The sequence below is a fragment of the Prionailurus viverrinus genome, chromosome A2, assembly GCF_022837055.1.
Source record: "Prionailurus viverrinus isolate Anna chromosome A2, UM_Priviv_1.0, whole genome shotgun sequence".
Taxonomy (NCBI): Eukaryota; Metazoa; Chordata; class Mammalia; order Carnivora; family Felidae; genus Prionailurus; species Prionailurus viverrinus.
The window spans coordinates 85,471,032-85,493,172 of record NC_062562.1 but is presented as its reverse complement, the minus strand read 5'-3'; the positions used below and the strand labels follow the sequence as shown (position 1 = coordinate 85,493,172).

At 35.9% G+C, this 22,141-nt stretch overlaps 1 protein-coding gene across 1 annotated transcript in view; it reads left to right on the top strand.

Annotated features, from left to right (window-relative positions):
- SEMA3C (semaphorin 3C) overlaps positions 1–22,141 on the top strand; it is a 176,351-nt gene that overhangs the window by 77,446 nt on the left and 76,764 nt on the right. Inside the window, exons 3-5 of the mRNA XM_047850415.1 lie at positions 9,546–9,706; positions 10,831–10,893; positions 20,339–20,458. Coding sequence (XP_047706371.1) covers positions 9,546–9,706; positions 10,831–10,893; positions 20,339–20,458 — 344 coding nt within the window. The remainder of the gene's footprint in view (positions 1–9,545; positions 9,707–10,830; positions 10,894–20,338; positions 20,459–22,141) is intronic.

Sequence of the window (22,141 nt, the reverse complement as noted above, 5' to 3'; positions counted from 1 at the left end):
GTAGCATTTATCACTGTGATTATTAGTTTAATAGACAAAATGGCTCAACTAATATTTGTTGAATGAAAAAATAACGTCAAGCATTTCCTTCTGTTTAAGATTTCCTTGTTATTTCCAGGAAGCCTTGACCTTCCTTCTTTAGTGCTCCCTTGATTTCCTGAGTCATCTTCTTGTACTCATAGCTGTTTGTATCCCTCCCATTCTGCACTATCCACTTTGAGGAGAGAGACCAAGAATGTTTATCTTTTTACCTAGCCCTGGCTTACCTACTGTCTACTGAATGATTGAAAAAAATATATACCTCAAAAATATTTTAATTTTGTGTAGAGCTAATATACTATATTATATAAAAGGTAAGCTTTGTGTCATAGAGAATTGTGGCACAAAGGTTTAGAAAACTTTGTGGGGGGTGAGATGTGACAAGAGACCTCACTCAGCATATGGAATCTTTACTACTCTTGCTACAACCAAGGGTACTGACTAGAAGTTCCCACTGGAAGGCCACAATGTATCCAAAGGAAGTTTTGTTGGAAGTGTGGAAAACCAATAAATAGTTCAAATTTCAGGATAGACAAGTATTCAATACTACCATAAGGATCTTTCCATATGATGGATCTGGTATAGTCCCTTGGGGGATTGTCGTGGAGTAGTGGGGTCTGTTGTATTCTGTGTGCTCTGAGATTTTGTTGGTATAATATACCATGTCATCTCTTCACCCCTGCCCTTTACACACGCGTTGGTTTGAGGTATTGTCTTCTTGTCTTTAAACTTTTACGTCTCACCATCCAAAGACCTCTAGCGCTAATATTTTAAAATTGTTCTTCCTAGTCTTGTTTTCCTATTGAATATAGCCTGCTTTCGAAACTTAACAGCATGAAAAAATGCTTTCTATATCTCCAAAGCTCTACCTAAACAATTGTAATGAAAGTATAATATCATATTTGGTAGAGACGCACTCATTTACACCATTCTCCAACTGTTATTATATCCCTTTCCTTTTTTTTTTTTTTTTTTTGTGGCTTTCTCTTGTGTTTCTGCTTTTGTTTTGCTAACTACCTTGCATCTTCTGCTTTTGAACACCTTGCCCCAAGGCAGTTTTTCCACAAGTGTCAAGAGTTCTAGAAAGGAGGTGTCAGATCAAGTGTTTCCTCCTCCACAAGTTTATCTCCTTTGTTTACATCTCAAGTGGACACTCTGAAGCTGAGGCCCTCCTGGCAATAGGAACACCTATGATAATGATGACTCAGCACAACCTTGCACCAGCTCCACAATGGCCTCAGATTTGGTTCTGTTTTCCACAAGTTCCTCCCAGTTCAGACAATCTCAAGACTTTTTAGCTATTTCCCAATTGTACATTCTTCATACTCTGAGGTAGAATCTAGCTGCCCCTTTCCATACAAGGAGCCAGAGATTGACACCTAACATCCTTGAAAAGTGCTTTCATGTCTCCCAAGTGAGCTTGGAGGAAGGGAAGTCAGAATGTATAATTCTCCAGTTGATTGAACTGTGTAACACAAACAGAGTATGCTTTAGGTAGGGGAAAGAAAAGCCTTAGTTAGGTTTTGGTTTAGTTTCATTTTTTCCAGAAGAGACACAGTTTTATTTCTGTGGTCGTATTTCTAAGATAGGATTTTAAACATATCCTTTCTTCCTGTCAGATTTATAGTAATATGAAAGATTACATTAGCTTTACAGATATTGTACAACAGTAGATAATACTTATAAACAGTGGAAAAGGAATTATTTTCATGGACATTTTTATTGCTGCAGGGAACATTAGAGATTATTCTCCTTAATAAATAATCTCATTCTTCTTTTATTTTGTAGATTTAAGACCTACGGTCAGGGTGGGTAGAAGGGAGAGATTGGGGGGAGGGAGAAAAATCAAGCCCCTTATCAGCAAATGGTGAAGCTGTTACTTCAGCTCTGGTTGGCTAATTCCAAAACCGATCCTCCCCTCTTGCCTCCATAAGCCTTACCTTTTAATAGGAATAGATTATAATCATGTAAACCCAAATATTTGAAATTTGATAGCACTGTTTCTCATTTTATTGGCTCATGCTCAAAATTTTTAATTCACCAAGATTAAAAGATCATAAGACTCAAAATAGCAGAAAAAGGGTAGAATGTGAATGGACAAAGAACTTTGTCTTGGATTCAGAGGCAGTTTTAGCTGTACAGTCTAGTCCCACACCCTCCAATCCATGGTATTTCAGAACGTTTCAAGTGATCTTCCAGGCAGTCTTTAAGAGAAAAACCACTGAGGGAAATTGAGCAAATATCAACAGACTGGAGAGCTGACCTCATCTAGGGGATCAAGGCAGCCTTTATAAAGCATCCAATTTCAGTTACATTGAAACTGCTGCTTGAGTTATGAGTGGAGGTTAAAAAAAAAAAAAAAGGCAGGAGGAATCCTTTCAGCAGGAGGAAGAACATGCACAAAGGCCCGGAGGCAGAAAGGAGGAAGGCATGTTTAAAAATATGAAAAGAAGGCCAGAAGGGTGAGAACACAATGAAAATAGGCAAATAGTGATGATTGAGGTTTTCTAGTGAGCTAATCTCAAACCAGATCATGGTAAGGACACAAAAAACATCAGATGTTGTTCTGAAAGTAATGGAAAACCATGCCAGACAAGAAGAGGGAGCTTAAAAGTGGACTGACCATATAATTTAACATCCAAACTATGACTCCTTTGAGAGTGCAGAAGAGGTGCTATAGATGATTTTGCTGGAAAAAACTGGACTGTCTGGAGCAAACTAGAATAACTTTCCTTCTGAAAGGCTCCTGTATATTGGCTGATTTTCCCTCTGACACAACTCCTGGGAGATATTCTGTCTCTACTGTTGTCCTTCCCTGGTCAGGCTCACTGAATAGAACTGTTTCCCATATTCCTACTTTCATCCATTTGGCATTTTGCTAGAACTTTTTACCTTTATGTGAAGTGATGTTTGACTCTGATCTCATTTTCATGTAGCCTTTCTCAGACTTGCTATGCTGGTTTCGTAAGAACAGCATCCCTGAGAAATTTTGATCATTCTCAAGTTGTTTGGAGTGTGGTCACCCCATCCCCTCCCCCTCTGCCATGCTTCTCAGATTAGCAAAGAAAATTTGGGAGGCAGAAGCATTTCTTATACTACATTTGATATTGCACAGATTCATGGTGTATGAATGTAATATAAGAAGTATACCACATAATAGAAGCCCAACAAATAGAGTTGAAGTCTGTCTGATTTGAAAAACAAGAGGATATTCAATTGAATTCATGGATTAAGGGACTCCCCTTGCTTTGAATACTGGCTCTAGCCTCTTTTACTCACTACTGTGTGACCTTGGTTAGATTGCTCAAATTCTCTGAAATTTGGTTTCTTTATGTGTGGAACAGGAATAATATTAAGGCCTAACACAAAGGCTTTGAATGCAAATTAAATGAAATACATTTATAAAGCACATAGAACCACTATTCCTAATGGTAAACCCACATGTGGTGGCTATTTGGGGCTATTATTTTTGAGCAAATGTGGTTTTAACAACATGCCTTCTAGCCTCTCTTTGCTACAGGAATTAGGAGCTGTCTTTTCAGTCTGGTGAAGTTTCACTGCTCTTTATCTGCCTGTTTGTCCTAAAGGCACAGGTGAAGTTCAGTTTCTAACCCAGTTTCAGAATAGTGAGCCTCGGGGAGAGGATGGGTCATTTAAGCCCACTCTACTTAAAATTCTTCTGAGATAAGACATTCTGGAGAGGAAATTATCCTGTCAGTAGCAATACCTCTGAAGGAAAAGATATCCTAAGGCTTTACTTTGAAATCTGTAGATGTGCATTTTGCCTGGGGGAGAGCTAAGGTTTATGTTGAGAAGGTCATGGTGGGCTAGCCAAACAGAATAACAGAATGTAAGATAAGATTTGCAATTGTTGTAAGGGCATGGTATCTTCATATTTGTGTCCTCTTATTTGAGCAGTGTCTAGTCAGCTGTGATAAGGGCTTGACACATATATTGATACATAAATTAATAACACATCCTGAACTTTAAATCTAATTAACAAGTAACCACTGCTTACGTTTCTAATAGAGGGACCCCTGGGAATTGATTTTCAATCAAGGAAACTTCTGTCTAACTGTAATGTATAAAAGGCCAAAGATAATGTAGTATTCTGAGTGAATGAGTTCCCCTACTTAATAGCTTAACAAATATGTATTATTCATGAAAGAGAAAGACTCTCCATCCTCCTCCACCAAGATCACATTTCTGAGCACTTGAATGAGTTTTTATTGACTTGGTCACCACAGAAATGTTAAGATCTCTGACTAGCTCAGCAGAGAACAAAAGTTAGCTCTTAACGTGGTTAGAAATAGAGTGTTATTTATAGACAGAATATATTACGGTATATTAAATTATGTTGTAATTGCTACAGCAATATATTGACTATATTCAAGTGAACCCAGAAGCTTTCATTGCTAGGGTTTGTATTCTGGGGGAATGTATTGTTCTCCTAGCCTTGGTTAAATTCTCAAGGCTAACAGTAGTTTCAACTATATGAAGAAAAATCCATGTCAATACATGAATTTCAGGTAAGCATATTGTGCTGCAAATTTTCCCTCTGGGAGCGTTGGCATGGAAGGCATTACAGTAATTTTCCATCATAGAACTCTACAGTAATACAGATTTCAGGATAGAAGCATGCAATACATTTTTTTTTCTTTTTTTAATACTATTTCCCAGGAGATTTTCCCAGGGACTTAGAGACCTGCACTGCCCTTTGTGGGGCCACTGTGTTTTTTAATACTACATATTCTCAGCCAACGTTCCTTCTCAATCAGTTGAGCATGTTCTGAAAAACAGCACAACTAGTTCTACCTCCAGTGCTATAAAAAGGTTGACATCATTGTTAAGATTTAAAGAAATATAGGACAGTGCTACTCTTTGACTTGTTTAGATGAAAGGCCAGTAATTGTGCTTCACTTCTCTCACCAGCCAAATCATGAAATCAGTCATGTTCTCTGTGACCAAATCATTCAATCATTCCTTTATGTTGGATCTGCATTAAACCAAAATTATGGATTCTTCAGTCATTCTTGTTATAGATAAAGGTCCTCAATGCATTGCACTCATCTCTTTCTTCTAAAAAAGAGTTTTGTTTTGTTTTGTTTTGTTTTGTTTTGTTTTGTTTTGTTTTGTTTTGTTTCCCAAGCTCCAGAGTTCAATTATGGCTAAGTAACAGCAATTGAAATAGCATTTAAACAAAATAGGCTTGGCTTCTAGGTTTCCAACAGGGCACTTCTTAAGTAAATCTTCCTTGGTTAACAGCTGTCAACTGTCAATGGGCGGCAGGTAATTAAATTGGAAGATAGCTTTATGGCTCAGAAAAAATAGATAAAATCCTTGGACCAGAAAGGTCTTAAGTTAATGCAATTATTGCTCCCTCTGGTATTTGAATTAATGAAAGAAATTGATTATTTTCTGATGAAACAGATGAAGAGGAAAACTGCCATTGTTTGTCTCTTGCAAATAAAATTCAGTTGAGGCTGTTTTCCCAGCTAAGATCACACTCTTAGTTTTATTTCAGTATAGATTAAGAAGAGAAGGGAAAAAGAAAAATAAAAAGGAATATTTTGAGAAAGTAGTGGCACTAAACAAACTATGATAGAAAGGGTGAGAAGGTGGTCGGTAAGGGCTATGAATACCTGGAAGATATGTGAGCCAGTAAGAATTTTAACAACAGGAAATGAAAATGTATGGATTTTTTTTTTTAACTTATATAACAGAAGTAGTCCAGTGATTGAGTAGCTCCAGGGTTGGTTCAGAGATCAAATCGTTTCTTCATCCAGGTTTTTTTTTTTTCCTTTTGAAAAAATTTTTGCTTGCCATTCTCAGCTGGCAATCTTCTTGGTAAGCTATAACTGCTGCAGATATCATATCCTTACATACCAATGTCCAGAGGCAGAAAAGAAATCACCTCTTATTTTATGCCAGTCTTTAAAACTGAAGGAACCTCTTCCAGCACCCTTGCAGAAGGCTTCCCTTTAAATCTCATTGACCAGAACTAGTCACATGTCACATATAGACCACTCACTGGCTGGGGGGTGGTGGGACAACTGTGGTCGGCATAGACCAACTCTGCCTACAGGGAAGAAGGGGAAAATTATCTCTTAGACAGAAGGTCAACAGTGTCTCCTGTTAAAAGAACACGCACTGATCCTCTACTGTGTGCTGGTGAAACATGTTGTGAACTATGTATTAATATAACTAATTTATAGATGAGGAAATCAAAACTGGGCAAAGTGAGGTAGTTTTCTTAAAATAACATACTTAATAAATGAAGAAGCTAGAATTTCAATTCAGAACTGTCTGACCCCAGTTGTATACCCCCACCACAGTATCACGCTGCTGCCGATACATCATGATGCACCTTCAGTTTCAATTACAGAGCTTCTCTTTTTGGATGAAACAGTCAATGCATCTCTGTGTTTTGCTTTTCACTTTAGACTTACTCCCCTCAGAGTGTCTTCTCAGGGCTTCCTCAGGGCTGTCTACTCTCAGAGACTCACATCATCCATGAGAAGAATTGAAAAACTCTACCTTCAGATTAGATATTTCTTTTTTTTTTTTTTTTAATTTTTTTTTCAACGTTTATTTATTTTTGGGACAGAGAGAGACAGAGCATGAACGGGGGAGGGGCAGAGAGAGAGGGAGACACAGAATCGGAAACAGGCTCCAGGCTCTGAGCCATCAGCCCAGAACCCGACGCGGGGCTCGAACTCACGGACCGCGAGATCGTGACCTGGCTGAAGTCGGACGCTTAACTGACTGCGCCACCCAGGCGCCCCAATGTTTATTTATTTTAGAGAGAGACAGAGCATGAGCATGGGAGGGGTAGAGACAGAGGGAGACACAGAATTGGAAGCAGGCTCCGGGCTCTGAGCTGTCAGCACAGAGTCCGACGTGGGGCTCGAACTCACAAGCTGTATTTTGAGAAAATAGATAATTTTTTTATTTTTTTTCAATATATGAAGTTTATTGTCAAATTGGTTTCCATACAACACCCAGTGCTCATCCCAAAAGGTACCCTCCTCAATACCCATCACCCACCCTCCCCCCCCCACCCCCCATCAACCCTCAGTTTGTTCTTAGTTTTTAAGACTCTCTTATGCTTTGGCTCTCTCCCACTCTAACCTTTTTTTTTTTTTTTTTTTCCTTCCCCTCCCCCATGGGTTTCTGTTAAGTTTCTCAGGATCCACATAAGAGTGAAACCATATGGTATCTGTCTTTCTCTGTATGGCTTATTTCACTTAGCATCACACTCTCCAGTTCCATCCATGTTGCTACAAAGGGCCATATTTCATTCTTTCTCATTGCCACGTAGTACTCCATTGTGTATATAAACCACAATTTCTTTATCCATTCATCAGTGGATGGACATTTAGGCTCTTTCCATAATTTGGCTATTGTTGAGAGTGCTGCTATAAACATTGGGGTACAAGTGCCCCTATGCATCAGTACTCCTGTATCCCTTGGGTAAATTCCTAGCAGTGCTACTGCTGGGTCATAGGGTAGGTCTATTTTTAATTTTTTGAGGAACCTCCACACTGTTTTCCAGAGTGGCTGCACCAATTTGCATTCCCACCAACAGTGCAAGAGGGTTCCTGTTTCTCCACATCCTCTCCAGCATCTTTAGTCTCCTGATTTGTTCATTTTGGCCACTCTGAGGGGCTGACTTTTTTCCTGAATGACATCCCTCTACTCTTCCTTGCTCCTCTCATGAAAGAAGTTGTTCCAGTTTCTGGGCCAGCGGCACCACTGCTGCCAACAGCATCACCTGTCTGTCTTTGAGACCTACTGAAGTGCAGTAACTTAGAATTGTAACTCTCAAATCTCCTGTTTCCAGATCTGTCATCTAGTCTCTTGTTTAAATCATCTTTCAATGTCTTTTGTTCTTATCTTCTCTCATGATTTACTTCTCAACGTTTATTTATTTTTGGGACAGAGAGAGACAGAGCATGAACAGGGGAGGGGCAGAGAGAGAGGGAGACAAGATCGGAAACAGGCTCCAGGTTCTGAGCCATCAGCCCAGAGCCCAACTCGGGGCTCGAACTCACGGACCGTGAGATCGTGACCTGGCTGAAGTCGGACGCTTAACCGACTGCGCCACCCAGGCGCCCCTCTCATGATTTACTTCTCAATACTCTTCTGAAGTATTTTTATAACTTCTTAATGGTTTTTTTCCACATAGAAAAAAAATCTACACTTTACTCTCAATGTATGGACGCAGCATCAGAGACTATGTTTTGTGATCGTGTGTTAGTAATTTTAGGGGTCTAGTTCCTTAAATTAAAAGAAAAAGAGAAAAATAGAAAAACATGTACCTATTTGTTCTAATTCCATACATCTTTTTGATAGCGATTCAAATTGATAATACTATACTAACAGTAATAATATTAGAATTTATTGACTACTTTCTCTTCATTAAATTCAAACATTTACATGTAATAATTCAGTTGATTTTCTTGGGAACTCTTATTAGAAGGTGCTATTGGGAATTTCTAGAAGTGTATTTGTGATTCAATGTCTAAAATTTAGAAATAGTACATCATTGAAAGAGTAAAATGTGCAAGCAAACTGCTTTCTAGAGTTGTCACTCTCTTATGATCATAATCCCAAGAAAAAAATCAATCCTGAATCATTTGGATGGTTCAAATTTATCAACAATTTAAAACTGAAAAAATGAATGGGAAAGTCTTAAATTGTACAAAGAAGCATTTTGACTGGAAGAAAATTGATTCTGCTATAATGACTATTGATTTTTAAGTTTTCATGGTACATCCATAGTCTTCAAAGTTCAGCTATACAGGCACATATTTTACCCATAATGTAAAAGAAGTTAAATGAGCATGAATGAGTCAGTGATCACTGAGGTAAAAAATCTAAAAATTCAGATCATCTGAATATTTGTAATTTTCTTTTTGATATAGGCATAGGCATACTCTCATTTAAACAGCATTGCCTTCTGAATGAGGTATGGCTTGTTTTCACATAATTTATAGAAAAAAATATCAAACTAGTTAGAATTATGTTGAGTAAGCAGGAAATACCAATCCTAAAATGATAAATGTATTGAGTATAACCATAAAGCATCAAGAGAAGCTAAGAAGACATCACATTGTCAATGCTTTTGTTTTTGTTTTTTGGTTTTGCTCAGTCTGCTCACTTACTATATTTTTTTGTTTGACCTCTTTTACTTTTGAGTTGATGATAGCCAGTAATAAAACTGAGTTGGGATTCTTGCAAAATGTGAATAATTTTGCAATAAAATAGTATTACCATAAAATTTAGCATTGCATTTATTGCTTTATTTATGTTTTACTTCAGCAAAGAGGCAAAAAATAAAAATATCCACTAACACAATTCTATTTTAAAATTAATATATTATTGTAGGGAGGAAAATAGATCTTAACTTTCTTAGTAAATATTTATATAAAATAATTTTCATTAAAATAATAGAATCGTAGAACCAGGATACTCTATTTTCACTGTGCTGTTCACTATTTCAGAGCTTCGAGAAACCAAGACCTCCGAACACTTCAGCCTGTCCCACCATCCTTTAGACTACAGGATATTATTAATGGATGAAGATCAGGACCGGATATATGTGGGCAGCAAAGATCACATTCTTTCCTTGAATATTAACAATATAAGTCAAGAACCTTTGAGTGTAAGTTAATTATTTTCATTAGGGCCATGTCGACTTTGTTTTATTTAAAAATTTCACATACAATGAAAAAATTGTGTATTTCATTAGAACTATAGAAAATACTGGCCACATGTCAATAAATAATTGGATGTTAGTGCTTAATTCATGGACTGAAAATATAATCAAGTCAGTTCTGTCTGTCTAGCTTCATAGGTTTTAACACTCTAAAAACTGAAGCTAAATGAAGAAATACTTCCTGTGTGTATGTGTGTGTGTGTGTGTGTGTGTGTGGAGAGAGAGAGAGAGAGAGAGAGAGAGAGAGAGAGAGAGAGAAACATGCAGTATAGCCTGACAAAATGATCAGACTAAAGGAAGATCTACCTTGTCATCTGTATGTAATCCAACAAGGCTTAAAGGAATTAAAAGGAATATAGTTATTAAGGGCACTGTTCTTTGAACAAGTGTGACCTATATTTATCATTCTATTTCACAATAAGGAAATAAATTTATCTTTATTGGAGTAAAAAAAATAAAAAATAATTATTTAAAAATTTGTCACAACAAGATTTCTGAATTTATTATTTTAACAAGGGTCAATGAGCTGGAAATTCAAAACAAAACAAAACAAAACAATAATCATCACCATCAGAGACTTGACCCAAGGGTACAGTTACTGAGAACACTAGCAGAGTATTTTAGAGAGGGAATCTCTTGGATGCAGTCCAAGTTATTTTAGCTATTGAAGTACCTAGAGACCTGTTTTAAGTAAATCTACTGCTGTGGCTGTGTGGTTTACCAATAACAATATTAAACCAAAATAGCAATATAAGTGTAAATTCATTGTGATATAAACAGTTGAGAAAAGTGTACTATAGAAGGAAGGAAATACACCTTTTATTGTATACATTAGTGACCTTATTGTAATATATATCATTAGGAAATGGGCATATACTATTGAAAGGCATTTGTTAAAGGAAAGTTGGTGGGAGTCATAAAATCTTTAGGAATTTAAGTTCATAAACTGGAAGAAAGATCTTGAAATATAAATATAGAAATGCCTAAAAGAAATGTGTTAGGATAAAGTAAATGATGACTGTCATATATACAAGTGAGATTATGCAACCTTTATTTTCCTTTCTGAACAGGTTTTCTGGCCAGCATCTACAATCAAAGTCGAAGAGTGCAAAATGGCTGGCAAAGATCCCACAGTGAGTGCCTAAAAAAAACCGAAAACTTAAATATTTGGTCTTTGAATCCATGTACCTTGAGTGCAGCCAAGAGTAAGACAAAGGGTGTTGGTGTTTTAAATCTTCTGCTGGACGCATGGCAAAAAATGTAAATGTAAAGAAGTTGGAACTCTTAAACACTGTAACTTAGGAATTCCTGACCGGGTAAAAATTTTTTGCATTGCTTCCATTATTGCATTCTGACACTTTTCATGATGGATTTCAGCAATAACCTCTGTTCCAGTGGATCCAACCTGCAGAATTCTCAGCAGGCCGCTGAAATAATGATAATGCAAGTGTCTGGAGAAGCTCCCAGATACCATGTAGTCTTTTCCAAAGAAAGATCTCGGCAAAAGGGTACTGGTGAGCCGGCACATTCCAGAGGCGTAAATCACCAATGATTAGTGGTATCTTTGTTAGTTAAAAATAACCACAGAAACAAAAACCAAGGCAGATATGAACATTAAATGTTCAGTATGCAACATTTGTACAAATTGTATACCTTTAAGTGGAATTCCATGTAAAGAGTTAAGAAATAAATCTGTATGGATTTCTACAAACAATCTGCTGAAACTGACATATTAACTGATTCTTGAATATTATAAATACATGGAGCAGATCTATAATGTATATGTTATTTAATTTTATAAAGAAACATGTATGTCATCTTATCTTCTTGTCTTAAATCACAGAAAATATCATAATGGAACCATGTATCAGAATTACCCACTCTTTTACAAGTAATTTGGTAGAGAAGTTTTTTATGCATTTATTCACTCTTTCACTCATTCATTCAACCAATATTGATTGAGCCCCTATTATGTGTCTGGCATAGTATTAATTGCTACAGACATAATTTGTGCCACAATAGGCACAATCTGACTCTTCTCGACTTTATTATCATATTGGAGAAGTCAACGTTAATCAAATGAGCATAGAAATATGTGCTTATGCAGGTATGCAATTTAAATATGGCAGTTGGATAGAAAAACTAGTACTTGTACACACACATACACACAATGAAATCTGAGGTCTAAAGAAATATGACCTTGAGGGGTGCCTAGGTGGCTCAGTTGGTTGAGTGACTGACTTTGGCTCAGGTCATGATCTCACTCACCGTCTGTGAGTTCAAGCCCCATGTTGGGCTCTGTGCTGACAGCTCAGACGGAGCCTGAAGCCTGCTTCAGATTCTGTGTCTCCCTCTCTCTCTGCCCCTCCCCTGCTCATGCTGTCTCTCTCTCTCTCTCTCTCAAAGAATAAATAAACATTAAAAAAAATTTAGAAAGAAAGAAATACGACCCTGAGCTAGTGTGAAAAATGTTGACTAAGCACTTATTGTAAGTGTAGAGATAAGAAATGCTGATTTCAGCGGCTCAGTCTATGCACTGAGCCTTGAGAGTGAGGGTTTCAGAGATTCATCATGGTGGCTCAAGGAAAAAAATAATTCTTGTGGAAAAAGGAAGCATGGGAATTAAAATTTTATCTTCGCTGACTCTCAACAGTCCAGGTATGAGGTTCGGAAAATGCCTGGTGCGAGACAGAGTCATGGAAGACTCTGACATGTAGTATCTCTGGGTCTCACTGGAGGGTGTTGTTGAGAGAACTCACTGGGAGTGACTTAGCTCTGGGTCTCGCTTTTTCAGTTTTATAACTGATCTTTTAAGGGAAATTTAAAAATGGGCTGAAGGAGTTGCACAGGCATATTTGTTACCCACGAGATCTGCTGGGCCATAGTCTACAGGAAAAAATCTAGAGAAATGTGTATACTTGTCTTCTAGGGAACCAGTAGTAGAGTGAAGTATAATGTTGTGGAGAAGTCTTTTTTTTTTGTTGTTGTCTCATGAAACTATTATTTCTATAATTATGCATGAATTTAAATATTTTTTTATTCTCTAACATTTTAATCTCCCTAAAATAAAGTTTTTAGCCATTCTTATGGATCCTATCATGTCTTGCCCTTTGCCACAGTAATATCCTGTGGCTGTAATTACTGAATTTAATTGTCCTCTTTGTTCAAAAAGATTTTCATTTCCCGTTCATACGAACTGTCAAAGACAGGATATGTTGGATTTAGATACCATTGCACATTCTCTTTCCAAAGATTGCTGTTGCTTTTGTGAAGAATCTCAGCCAAATCATTTGATGTCTTTCTCCCTTTGGCAAAATAAAAATGCTCTGTCATTTGCTTTCTTATAATTAAGAGTCATTAGATGAAATCTTCAATACATGCTTACATTTTCCCATAGTTTACTCATGTTGTAATATCGTTCATGGATATCTTTAAATTCTGCTATACTGCAAAGTAGTATACATAACAGAAGTAACTGGTGAAGAATTCTCTTCCAGTACAGCCAACATTGTTGGGTCCTGAGAAATAATCAGCCTAACTCTATCAAATACATGTTTTGTCTTTGCAAGAGAAGAGAATCTAGCTCATTTCATACATGTGAAATACTTATAGAGAAGTGTCTTTTAATCAGGCCACAAAACAAAGACCAGTGGTAGAAAAGTGATGCTAAATCAGTCTTTACAGTTCTAGAGCATGACATTTTTATTACATTCTTTAATAAAACTAAATATTTAAGAATTAATATTAATTCTGTTACAATAAATACCTAATAATATTTTATTTAAAAACAGAGGAATTGAATATTTTATTTTGTAGAAATCAGTTGGCCATTGTGAAGAAACCAAAGTAGAGCATCTACCTTTAGGTGTGTTTACAATACACTAGAGATGATGAAACATATATGCAATAACTATCAAATAATAGTAGCCAACATTTAATAGAGTGAGCCAGGCACTGTTCTAAGGCTTTCTTTTAATCCTCACAACAATGCTACAAGATGGACATTATTGTCACCGTTCATATTTTTAAGATCAAGGGACCTCACTAAGAGAGTGAGGAACTTACCAAACCTGCCCTGCTAGCAAGTGGGAAAGGAGGCCACTGCCTGGCTCAGGCACATTTTGGCTCTGGATCCTGAACTCTTATCTGATAAAGCATGCCATTTCACCAGGAAGAGTTTGCTAAATGCTAAGTATACACACAAAATACAAAGAAAAAACACACTAAAGTTGGGATATTTGGGGAAGATTTGATAGACTCGATGGCAACTGTGTTGGGTCTATGTTAACCTTTCTCTTTATTTTATTTTAGTGATACTGAAAGTCAAATAAGTTATACCCTTTTCCTCTTTCCGCCTTTGGCACAAATCACATGTGACTCTCTCCTTGTTCAATTATCTTCCCATCTTTTTAGCCTGGAAATCATCTGTTCCTCCTCTCAAGTGACAGTGCAGATGTCACTTCTCTGGGAAGTCTTCTCTGCCCACCCAGGACTGGGCTAGCTGTTATTGTGTGTATGCCTGAAACACTGTCGTATATTTCACTGCATTTTTAACTATAACCCTCCACTCACTGATTGGAAATACTGTGTAGTGTCATTATTCTCTGTGCTCAGATCTTTATCTAGACACTTAATAAAATTTAAACAAGATCTGAAAAAGTGGAGATAGAAACAAGCAAGCCTGGGAATTTGTTTTAAGTGATTGTCGGGAGTTAGAGGTAGGACATGGTGGATGATGAGTGTATTTGTGCCCTTCAATTAGTAATGTTTGTAATAAATTCATTATGCACTTATTTTAGAAGTTCATTTTGGTTAAATTAAAACATTTTTATTTTAAATATTATAGTAATCATCTACTAGGCAAAACTTAAACTAGTTGACAATTAAAATCCATACTGCTTTAGCAACTGGAAGAAAATATACACCATGGAATCAAGTATCACTTATTCCTTTAGATTTTTTAACATACCAAATTTTAATTAAAGCTAGAAAAAATAACACTTAATTATTAGACAATAATTCAAGAGAAACTAAAGTTTGATCCCAGAAATAAAATATCATAATATTATAATAAACTAAGGTTTATAAAGAAAATACATTGTCCTAGTGGGAATAGAACTAATTTTCTGCCCAGCTAAAAGACTATAACCTGCCTCCCATTTCCCTCTGGGCCTATATGTATTCACTCCTACATGCTTCATTTATTTCTAAATGTTAATAATGTATTCATACTCTAAATAAATTGAGCTTAAAGAGTAGCACGTGCTGTCAGACATATCCAATGAGATAGGGCATAATGAATGCACTAAGTAAATACTGTAAGAGATTGTTGAAAATTTAAGCAGGATTACATATATTTAGACATATGTGAGTTACATGCACACAATGTCAAACTTTTTTTATTAATTGTAGGGTGTCAGTTTCCATATTTATGTGACCAAAGGATCCTGAACTACTGGAAAATCTATTTTCTTTAGAAATATATTTATCAGGGCACTTGGGTGGCTCAGTTAGCTAAGTGCCGACTTCAGTTCAGGTCATGATCTCACAGTTCATGGGTTTGAACCCCACGTCAGGCTCTGTGCTGACAGCTCAGAGCCTGGAGCCTGCTTCGAGCTCTGTGTCTCCCTCTATCTGCCCCCCTCCCCCACTCACGCTCTGTCTCTGTCTCTCTCAAAAATAAATACACATTAAAAATTTTAAAAGAAATACATTTATCATATAGCTTGATTTATTGTCTAGACCAAAGAAGTGTAGGCCAAGAAGAAAAGAATAAGAGGGATTTTTTTTCCTCCATTGCATAGTATGGGCCATGAAGAGTTAATATTTTTAAAGTCCACGTCTGTGTTCCAGGATACGTTTTCAAAAACATTTATGCTAAAAATATCATAACAAATATATGTTCAATGCAGAAATGTTTGAAGGCCTAGAGAAGAATGTAAACAGTAACAGAAAACCATCTCTTCTTATCTCTTTGACCCTGTAGACTTAACCTCACCGTGCCTCAGTTTTCTTGTTTGCATAATGGGCATTCTTATAGTACTTATGAGTTGTTATTATGATGTTTAATGAGTTAATATTTGAAGAGAGCTTAGAATAGTATATAGAGCATAGTAAGTGGTATATTACTAGTACATAAATTAAAAAATTCCACTATCAAAATGTAACAACTTAAAAATTGGGTGTAGGGGTGCCTGAGTTGCATGGTCGGTTAAGTGGTTAACTCTTGGTTTCAGCTCAGGTCATGATCTCACAATCTAGGAGATCAAGCCCCTTGTGGGGCTCTGCGTTGACAGCCTAGGAGCCTACTTGGGATTCTCTGTCTCCCTGTCCCTCTGCCCCTCCCAGACTCATGTGTGTGCTTATGCTCTCTCTCTCTCTCTCTCTCTCTCTCTCTCAAAAATAAATAAACATTTTTTTTAAAAGATTCGGGGTATACTTTTTCAGCATTTTATTGTTTGAAATATATAGGTATATAAATAAAATGGTATTATGTTCTACATAATGTTAACACCGCTATACTTCATACAGCATTGTACCAGGAAATAGTTTTGAAAAGGAATTTTTTAAAAAAGCATCCACGGTATTGAACTGCACTGAAGGCTCATTCTCTAAACCTTTCATAGATGTCTGCTACGATCAGAACCTATACTAAGCTCCGTGCAGGACAAATGGCCTGTCCACTTCACCGGATTTGTCCTAACAACTGAAATAAAAAATACATATGAAAGAGTCCAATATCTGACACTGTGCATATTTATTATGTGCCAGACACTATTCCACGAGCTTATTAGTATATTGCTGACAACAAATGTAATCATCACCATTTACAGATAAAAAGACTGAAACACAGAGAAGCTAAGTAAATGTCTCAAGTTCAAACAGCCACTGAAAGGTAAAGCTGAAGTTTGACCTAGGTCAGTTAGCTCTGAACTTTATACACTTGAATCCACTGTCTACTTCCCATCTGAAGACTGTGGCATGATGACAGGCCAACTCTAATTGCCTCTCTGGTTTCATTACACAGTAATTCACTATCCCCTCTAGGCACCACTTTCAAAGTAAATCCTGCTCTGTCATGCCTCCATTATTTTGTTTATGCTCTACTTTCTTTTGGAATGCTCTTTCCTTATGCTTTGGCCTATCAAAATCTCTGCTTATTCTTCAAGTTCCAGCTAAAATGACACCCCCTTCTCAAACCCTTTACATCCAGGTCAGCATTACTCATTCTCTCGGATTCTTTCCTCCTATAGCACATTTTTAAAAAGTGTAACTCCGCTATAGTATCTACTAAGCCTGATGTATCATGGCTTCCTTCGTCTGAAAGGATGAATCTATTCATTTCAGTGTCGTTGACACGATATGCAAATTATAGAATGAGTTCAGTAAGTATTTGCTGGATAAGAATGATATGGTTGCTATGGTCTAAATCAGAAATAACGTGGACAGAAACTATGGAAATGGAAAGTAACTAGAAAATGATTTTCAGTAATTAACTTGCTTTTTTTTTTCCTTTGTGTTTATCTCTCTGGGGAACGTTGGGGGGGCACACTGAGCATCATCAGGTAGTCTGAAAATCTGTCTCATGGTTAATCAACCCCTTTCTTTAATTTTTTTTTCATATTTATTTATTTATTTTGAGAGAGAGAGAGAGAGAGAGCACAAGCAGGGGTGGGGCAGAGAGAGAGACAGAGAATCCCAGGCAGGCTCCCTGCTGTCAGTGCAGAGCCTGACATGGGGCTCTATCTCGTGAACCATGAGATCATGACCTGAACTGAAATCAAGAGCCAGATGCTTAACCGACTGAGCCACCCAGGCACCCCTCAACCCCTTTCTTTTCTTTTCTTTTCTTTTCTTTTCTTTTCTTTTCTTTTCTTTTCTTTTTTTTAATCTTTATTTATTTTTGAGAGAGAGACAGCGTGTGAGCAGGGAAGGAGCAGAGAGAGAGAGAGGGAGTCACAGAATCTGAAGCAGTCTCCAGGCTCTGAGCTGTCAGCACAGAGCCTGACGCAGGGCTCAAACTCACCGAACTGTGAGATCATGACCTGAGCCAAAGTCAGACACTCAACCGACTGAGCCACCCAGGCGTCCCTCAACCCCTTTCTTTAGGAAAGCTGGATGTTGGAGGCTAGCCATGGTTCAAAACACAGCTCAGTCAATTAATAAAACTTAGAGCACTTCATTTAACCTTTTTGGGACTCAATTTCCTTATCAATAAAATGGAACTAATACTTTAATTGGAACATTGCTTTGAGGATTAAAAAACAATATCAAAGGCTTAAGAGCTCTGTAAATATCAATAACTTGTAAAAACTCCACTCTACCAAGTGTGGATTCCTCACCCAAAGACAAAATACAAAGTGATTAAAAGTACAAGATTTTTTTAAAGATTCTTCTAAATATTTAAATTTTTTATTTACTTTTGAGAGAGAGAGAGAGAGAGAGAGAGAGAGAGAGAGAGATGGAGTTCAAGTGGGGGAGGGGCACAGAGAGAGGGAGACACAGAATCCAAAGCAGGCTCCAGGCTCTGAGCTGTCAGCACAGAACCCGATGCGGGGCTCGAACTCATGAGCCACAAGATCATGACCTGAGCTGAAGTTGGATGCTTAACTGACTGAGCCACCCAGGCACCCCCAAAAGTACAAGATTTAATGTTAGACATATTTGTGTTTGAAAATCTGTTTTACCTGTTTCTAGATCAATGGCATTAAGCAAGTTAAAAGAGCTCTAAGCTTCATTTTTCTAAAAGGACTTGTACAAATTTAATGAATGTTAAATGCCCAAGTGGCATAAAGTACTCTCAATAAATATGAGCTATAAAGGTAAAAATCAAATGTCCTGGGAAGTAAAAACAGGTTAAATATATAAAATGATCATTCCAATGTCTAGAACATAATAAATTATCAACAGATATTGGCTATAATAAGTAAGTATAAAATGTATATAGAAATATACATGAAACAAGTATAATCTGTACTTGAAATATAAAACATATTAGTGTCATCCTTCTTTTTTATCAATACCAATCATTCATGATAGTAAACTGTCTACAAAACTCAAGAGGACATATAATCTGTTATTAATAGAATTGAATTGGATTCATGTCTTATGGGAAAATAGTATATACAGAATCCTAGAATAACTAAACTTGGATGTGAAAAAAGTAAACACAAGGCTCATTGCTCACTGATATCCCTAATGTAGACATGTTATATACACACCATACTTCATCTATTCTTTTTCTACAGAGAAACACATTATCATCTGCAGTTACATAGTCAATTTCCAAGTACCTCTATAAACAGGTGTCAAGATACAGTGATACTATCTATTTAACAAAAATTCTTAATGTCTTAAAATAAAAATAGGTGTATAGTCTGGTCTGTAAGGATTAATTTCTTTGGCAGCTGAGTTAATGATTGATTATTTCATAATAAAATCCATAATAGAAACATATGTATAAAATTACTACATAAAAATTAAGCATATATAATGGCTGGCAAGTACTTATATAAAAGGAGAAAATTTTGAGAAAATGTAAAATAATATTGACTTTAAATTTAACTTCTAAAATCTTTAACTTCTACTTTAACAGAATTGTTTTTTTTTTTTTTACTTTTCAAATAATAGATGTGCATTATAAAAAATTAATAATATGGTACCTGGGAGAGAAAAAAGAAATATATGTTGTCTGACCACCCATGGGAAAACCAGTGTTAACTTTTAATATATTTATAAAAAAAATTTTATAATCTATAACATTTTTAATGATGTTCTTTGTGAAAAAAAATGCAAAGAAAACAAAATTCAGTTTCAGGCTTGATTAATTTGTAGTCAGCAAAGTCTAGTGAACATAGCAATATAGACATGCAATGATTACTTCAGTCACAGGGATCTGCCTTTGGTGCAGACTGTGTTTATACACTTCTGCAAGGTCATAGTCAACTTATAATTACAATAATTATTTTGCATTTCATTGAGTGAATCAATGACAACATTTCCAATGGTTGGAGTAGGAGCAGGTGAGAAAGAAGACTAGGGAAGAAGGTATTTTAGGGGATGAAGGGCAGAGAGATAATAATCGCATCACAGTGCTGGCATTTTGTTTATGGCTTGTTTCATTCACCAACTCTAAAAGCTAATAGTGTTTGCCATTGTGTACTCACGATGATATGGACCTTGTATAAGCACAATTTCATTAAAAACATGTTTATAATATGTGCGTGTGTGTGTGTGTGTAACATATTGATGAAAATTTGAGGAAACAATTTGGTGTACTTTTCAATTTCTCAATTTTTTCAGGTAAAGAGTAAGCTCATAAAGTTTCAGAACATAAAAACTTACACAGTATATAAAATATTGAAATATGAGACAGATACGCCATTTTACTCATTAAGTTGAACTACCTTCTTGCTGAAGTAAACCAATAAAATAAACCATGTTGTTCTCTTGTTATCTCCTAACAACAACAAAAAAGTGAGAGCAGAAAGGAAAATATATAGCGAAGTATGACAGGACTACTTAGAAATAGCAATAAAAGTCCTTTATTACTAACTGCTTATTCACCTACTCTTCTAGCATGGCTGTGGGAACTTCGTCCGTGTAATTCAAGCTTTCAACCGCACTCACTTGTACGTTTGTGGCAGTGGGGCTTTCAGCCCAGTGTGTACTTATTTGAATAGAGGGAGAAGATCAGAGGTAAGTGTAAAAGTTTTTCATTTTTAGCTATGGTGTGAGTTTCAAAGATTTCTTAAAACTGTATTTGAGAGTAAAAACTTGGAATTATCATCAATAGCCATTAAAAACCTTCAAGACCTTTTAACGCTAAATATATTCCATTTGGTTACTGTCCCCCAAGTTACTTAGAGTGTAGCTGTTTTATATAACTTCTGAATAAAAAATCTGCAAGAGACAAAGGAAATAAAAGTGATGTAATTTTATAATTATTTAGAAAGGAAGGTATCAAAAATGCTTATTCCAAATTATAGAAATATTGTAGTGTAAACTCACTTTCTTAAACCTATTTTAAGTAATTTTTTATTTAACTTTCAAACTTGGTAAACTTTTATGAGATACCTGTAAGAGATAAATAAAGCAGGATGCCAGGTGCTTTTGCTGAAAAGAAGTTTCTATAATTAATAGGTCATACTTTGATTTTAGACGAACATTAGTCTACACTAAGCTTTTCTATCCTTTTTCCTACATTAGTTAAAATGACTTGGGGTTCTTTGAACAAAAACATTTGCTAAACACTAAATGCATACCTAATGTATAGATAAATACAAGCTGGTTGAACTTCACCTATGAGATTTAAAACCGTGTTTGTCCCAGTTTAAAATTATTGACTTAAGAAAAGTATGCATTAGACCGAAGAGTTTTTCCTTCTTCTTTTAGTCAAACATGTTGTTTTAACAAATGTAAGCATTTAAAAAACTTAATTATTTCAAATTATCTTGCTTTGTTTCCATTATGCAACTTAAATCTAGAATGTCCAGTTCTTATATATTCATTCAATTTTAGAGATTAGAACTGTTAAAAAAATTAAATGTTGCTACTGCTATATCTTATTAAGTTTATTCTCCCTTAACAAAGATTAATCTACTTTAGTACAAATATAATTGAATAATGATTCTCTTTATATTACTTCATTATTAAATTTTTTTCGGACATGTAATTTATACATACATATCTTTTGGTAAATAAAAAGTCATTTAAACATAACTGAGTGGTTACAAGTTGAGCCCCAAATGAGGCATTTCCAAGTGGTTCAAGATAATATGAAATATTACAATTCTTAAAGAAAAGTAGAACTATGCTTCTTGGAAAAGTACGTTGGCTACATTGAACTTGTCATTAGAACCACATGCCTGTGATCAATTGATTAAATAAACTACTGCCCCAGACGTCTGCCATCTGTCAGACACGCCACTGAAGGCTGTGCACTCACTGTACTCGCCAACAATAGCATAGCAGTTTTCAGAGCACAGATTTCAAATAAAATCATTTTCCCATGTACAAATTGCCCACTATGCACTTCAAGGCTTAATTGGAAAGTCGGTCCAAAAAATAATCTCCTTTGGAAAACCAGCATGAAATAAAATTTAATCACTTTACTAAATATATGAACTACTTTAGTCTCACTTCAAAAGATATATTTCAAAGGGGAAGCATTTCCATTAATTAATCTCTTAAAATAATATGTGAACATCTTAAGTGCCAATTTAAGTATGAAAAGAGTTATGAATTTTAAGCTTTGTATGCAGTCAGTTCAAGTCAAAGGGTTTTACCATAACATCATTTTTATGTATCTATAGTATGTAAACAGTAACAGAAATATAGACTATATAGTTTATCAAACATCTCCTGTATTTATTTTCTTTA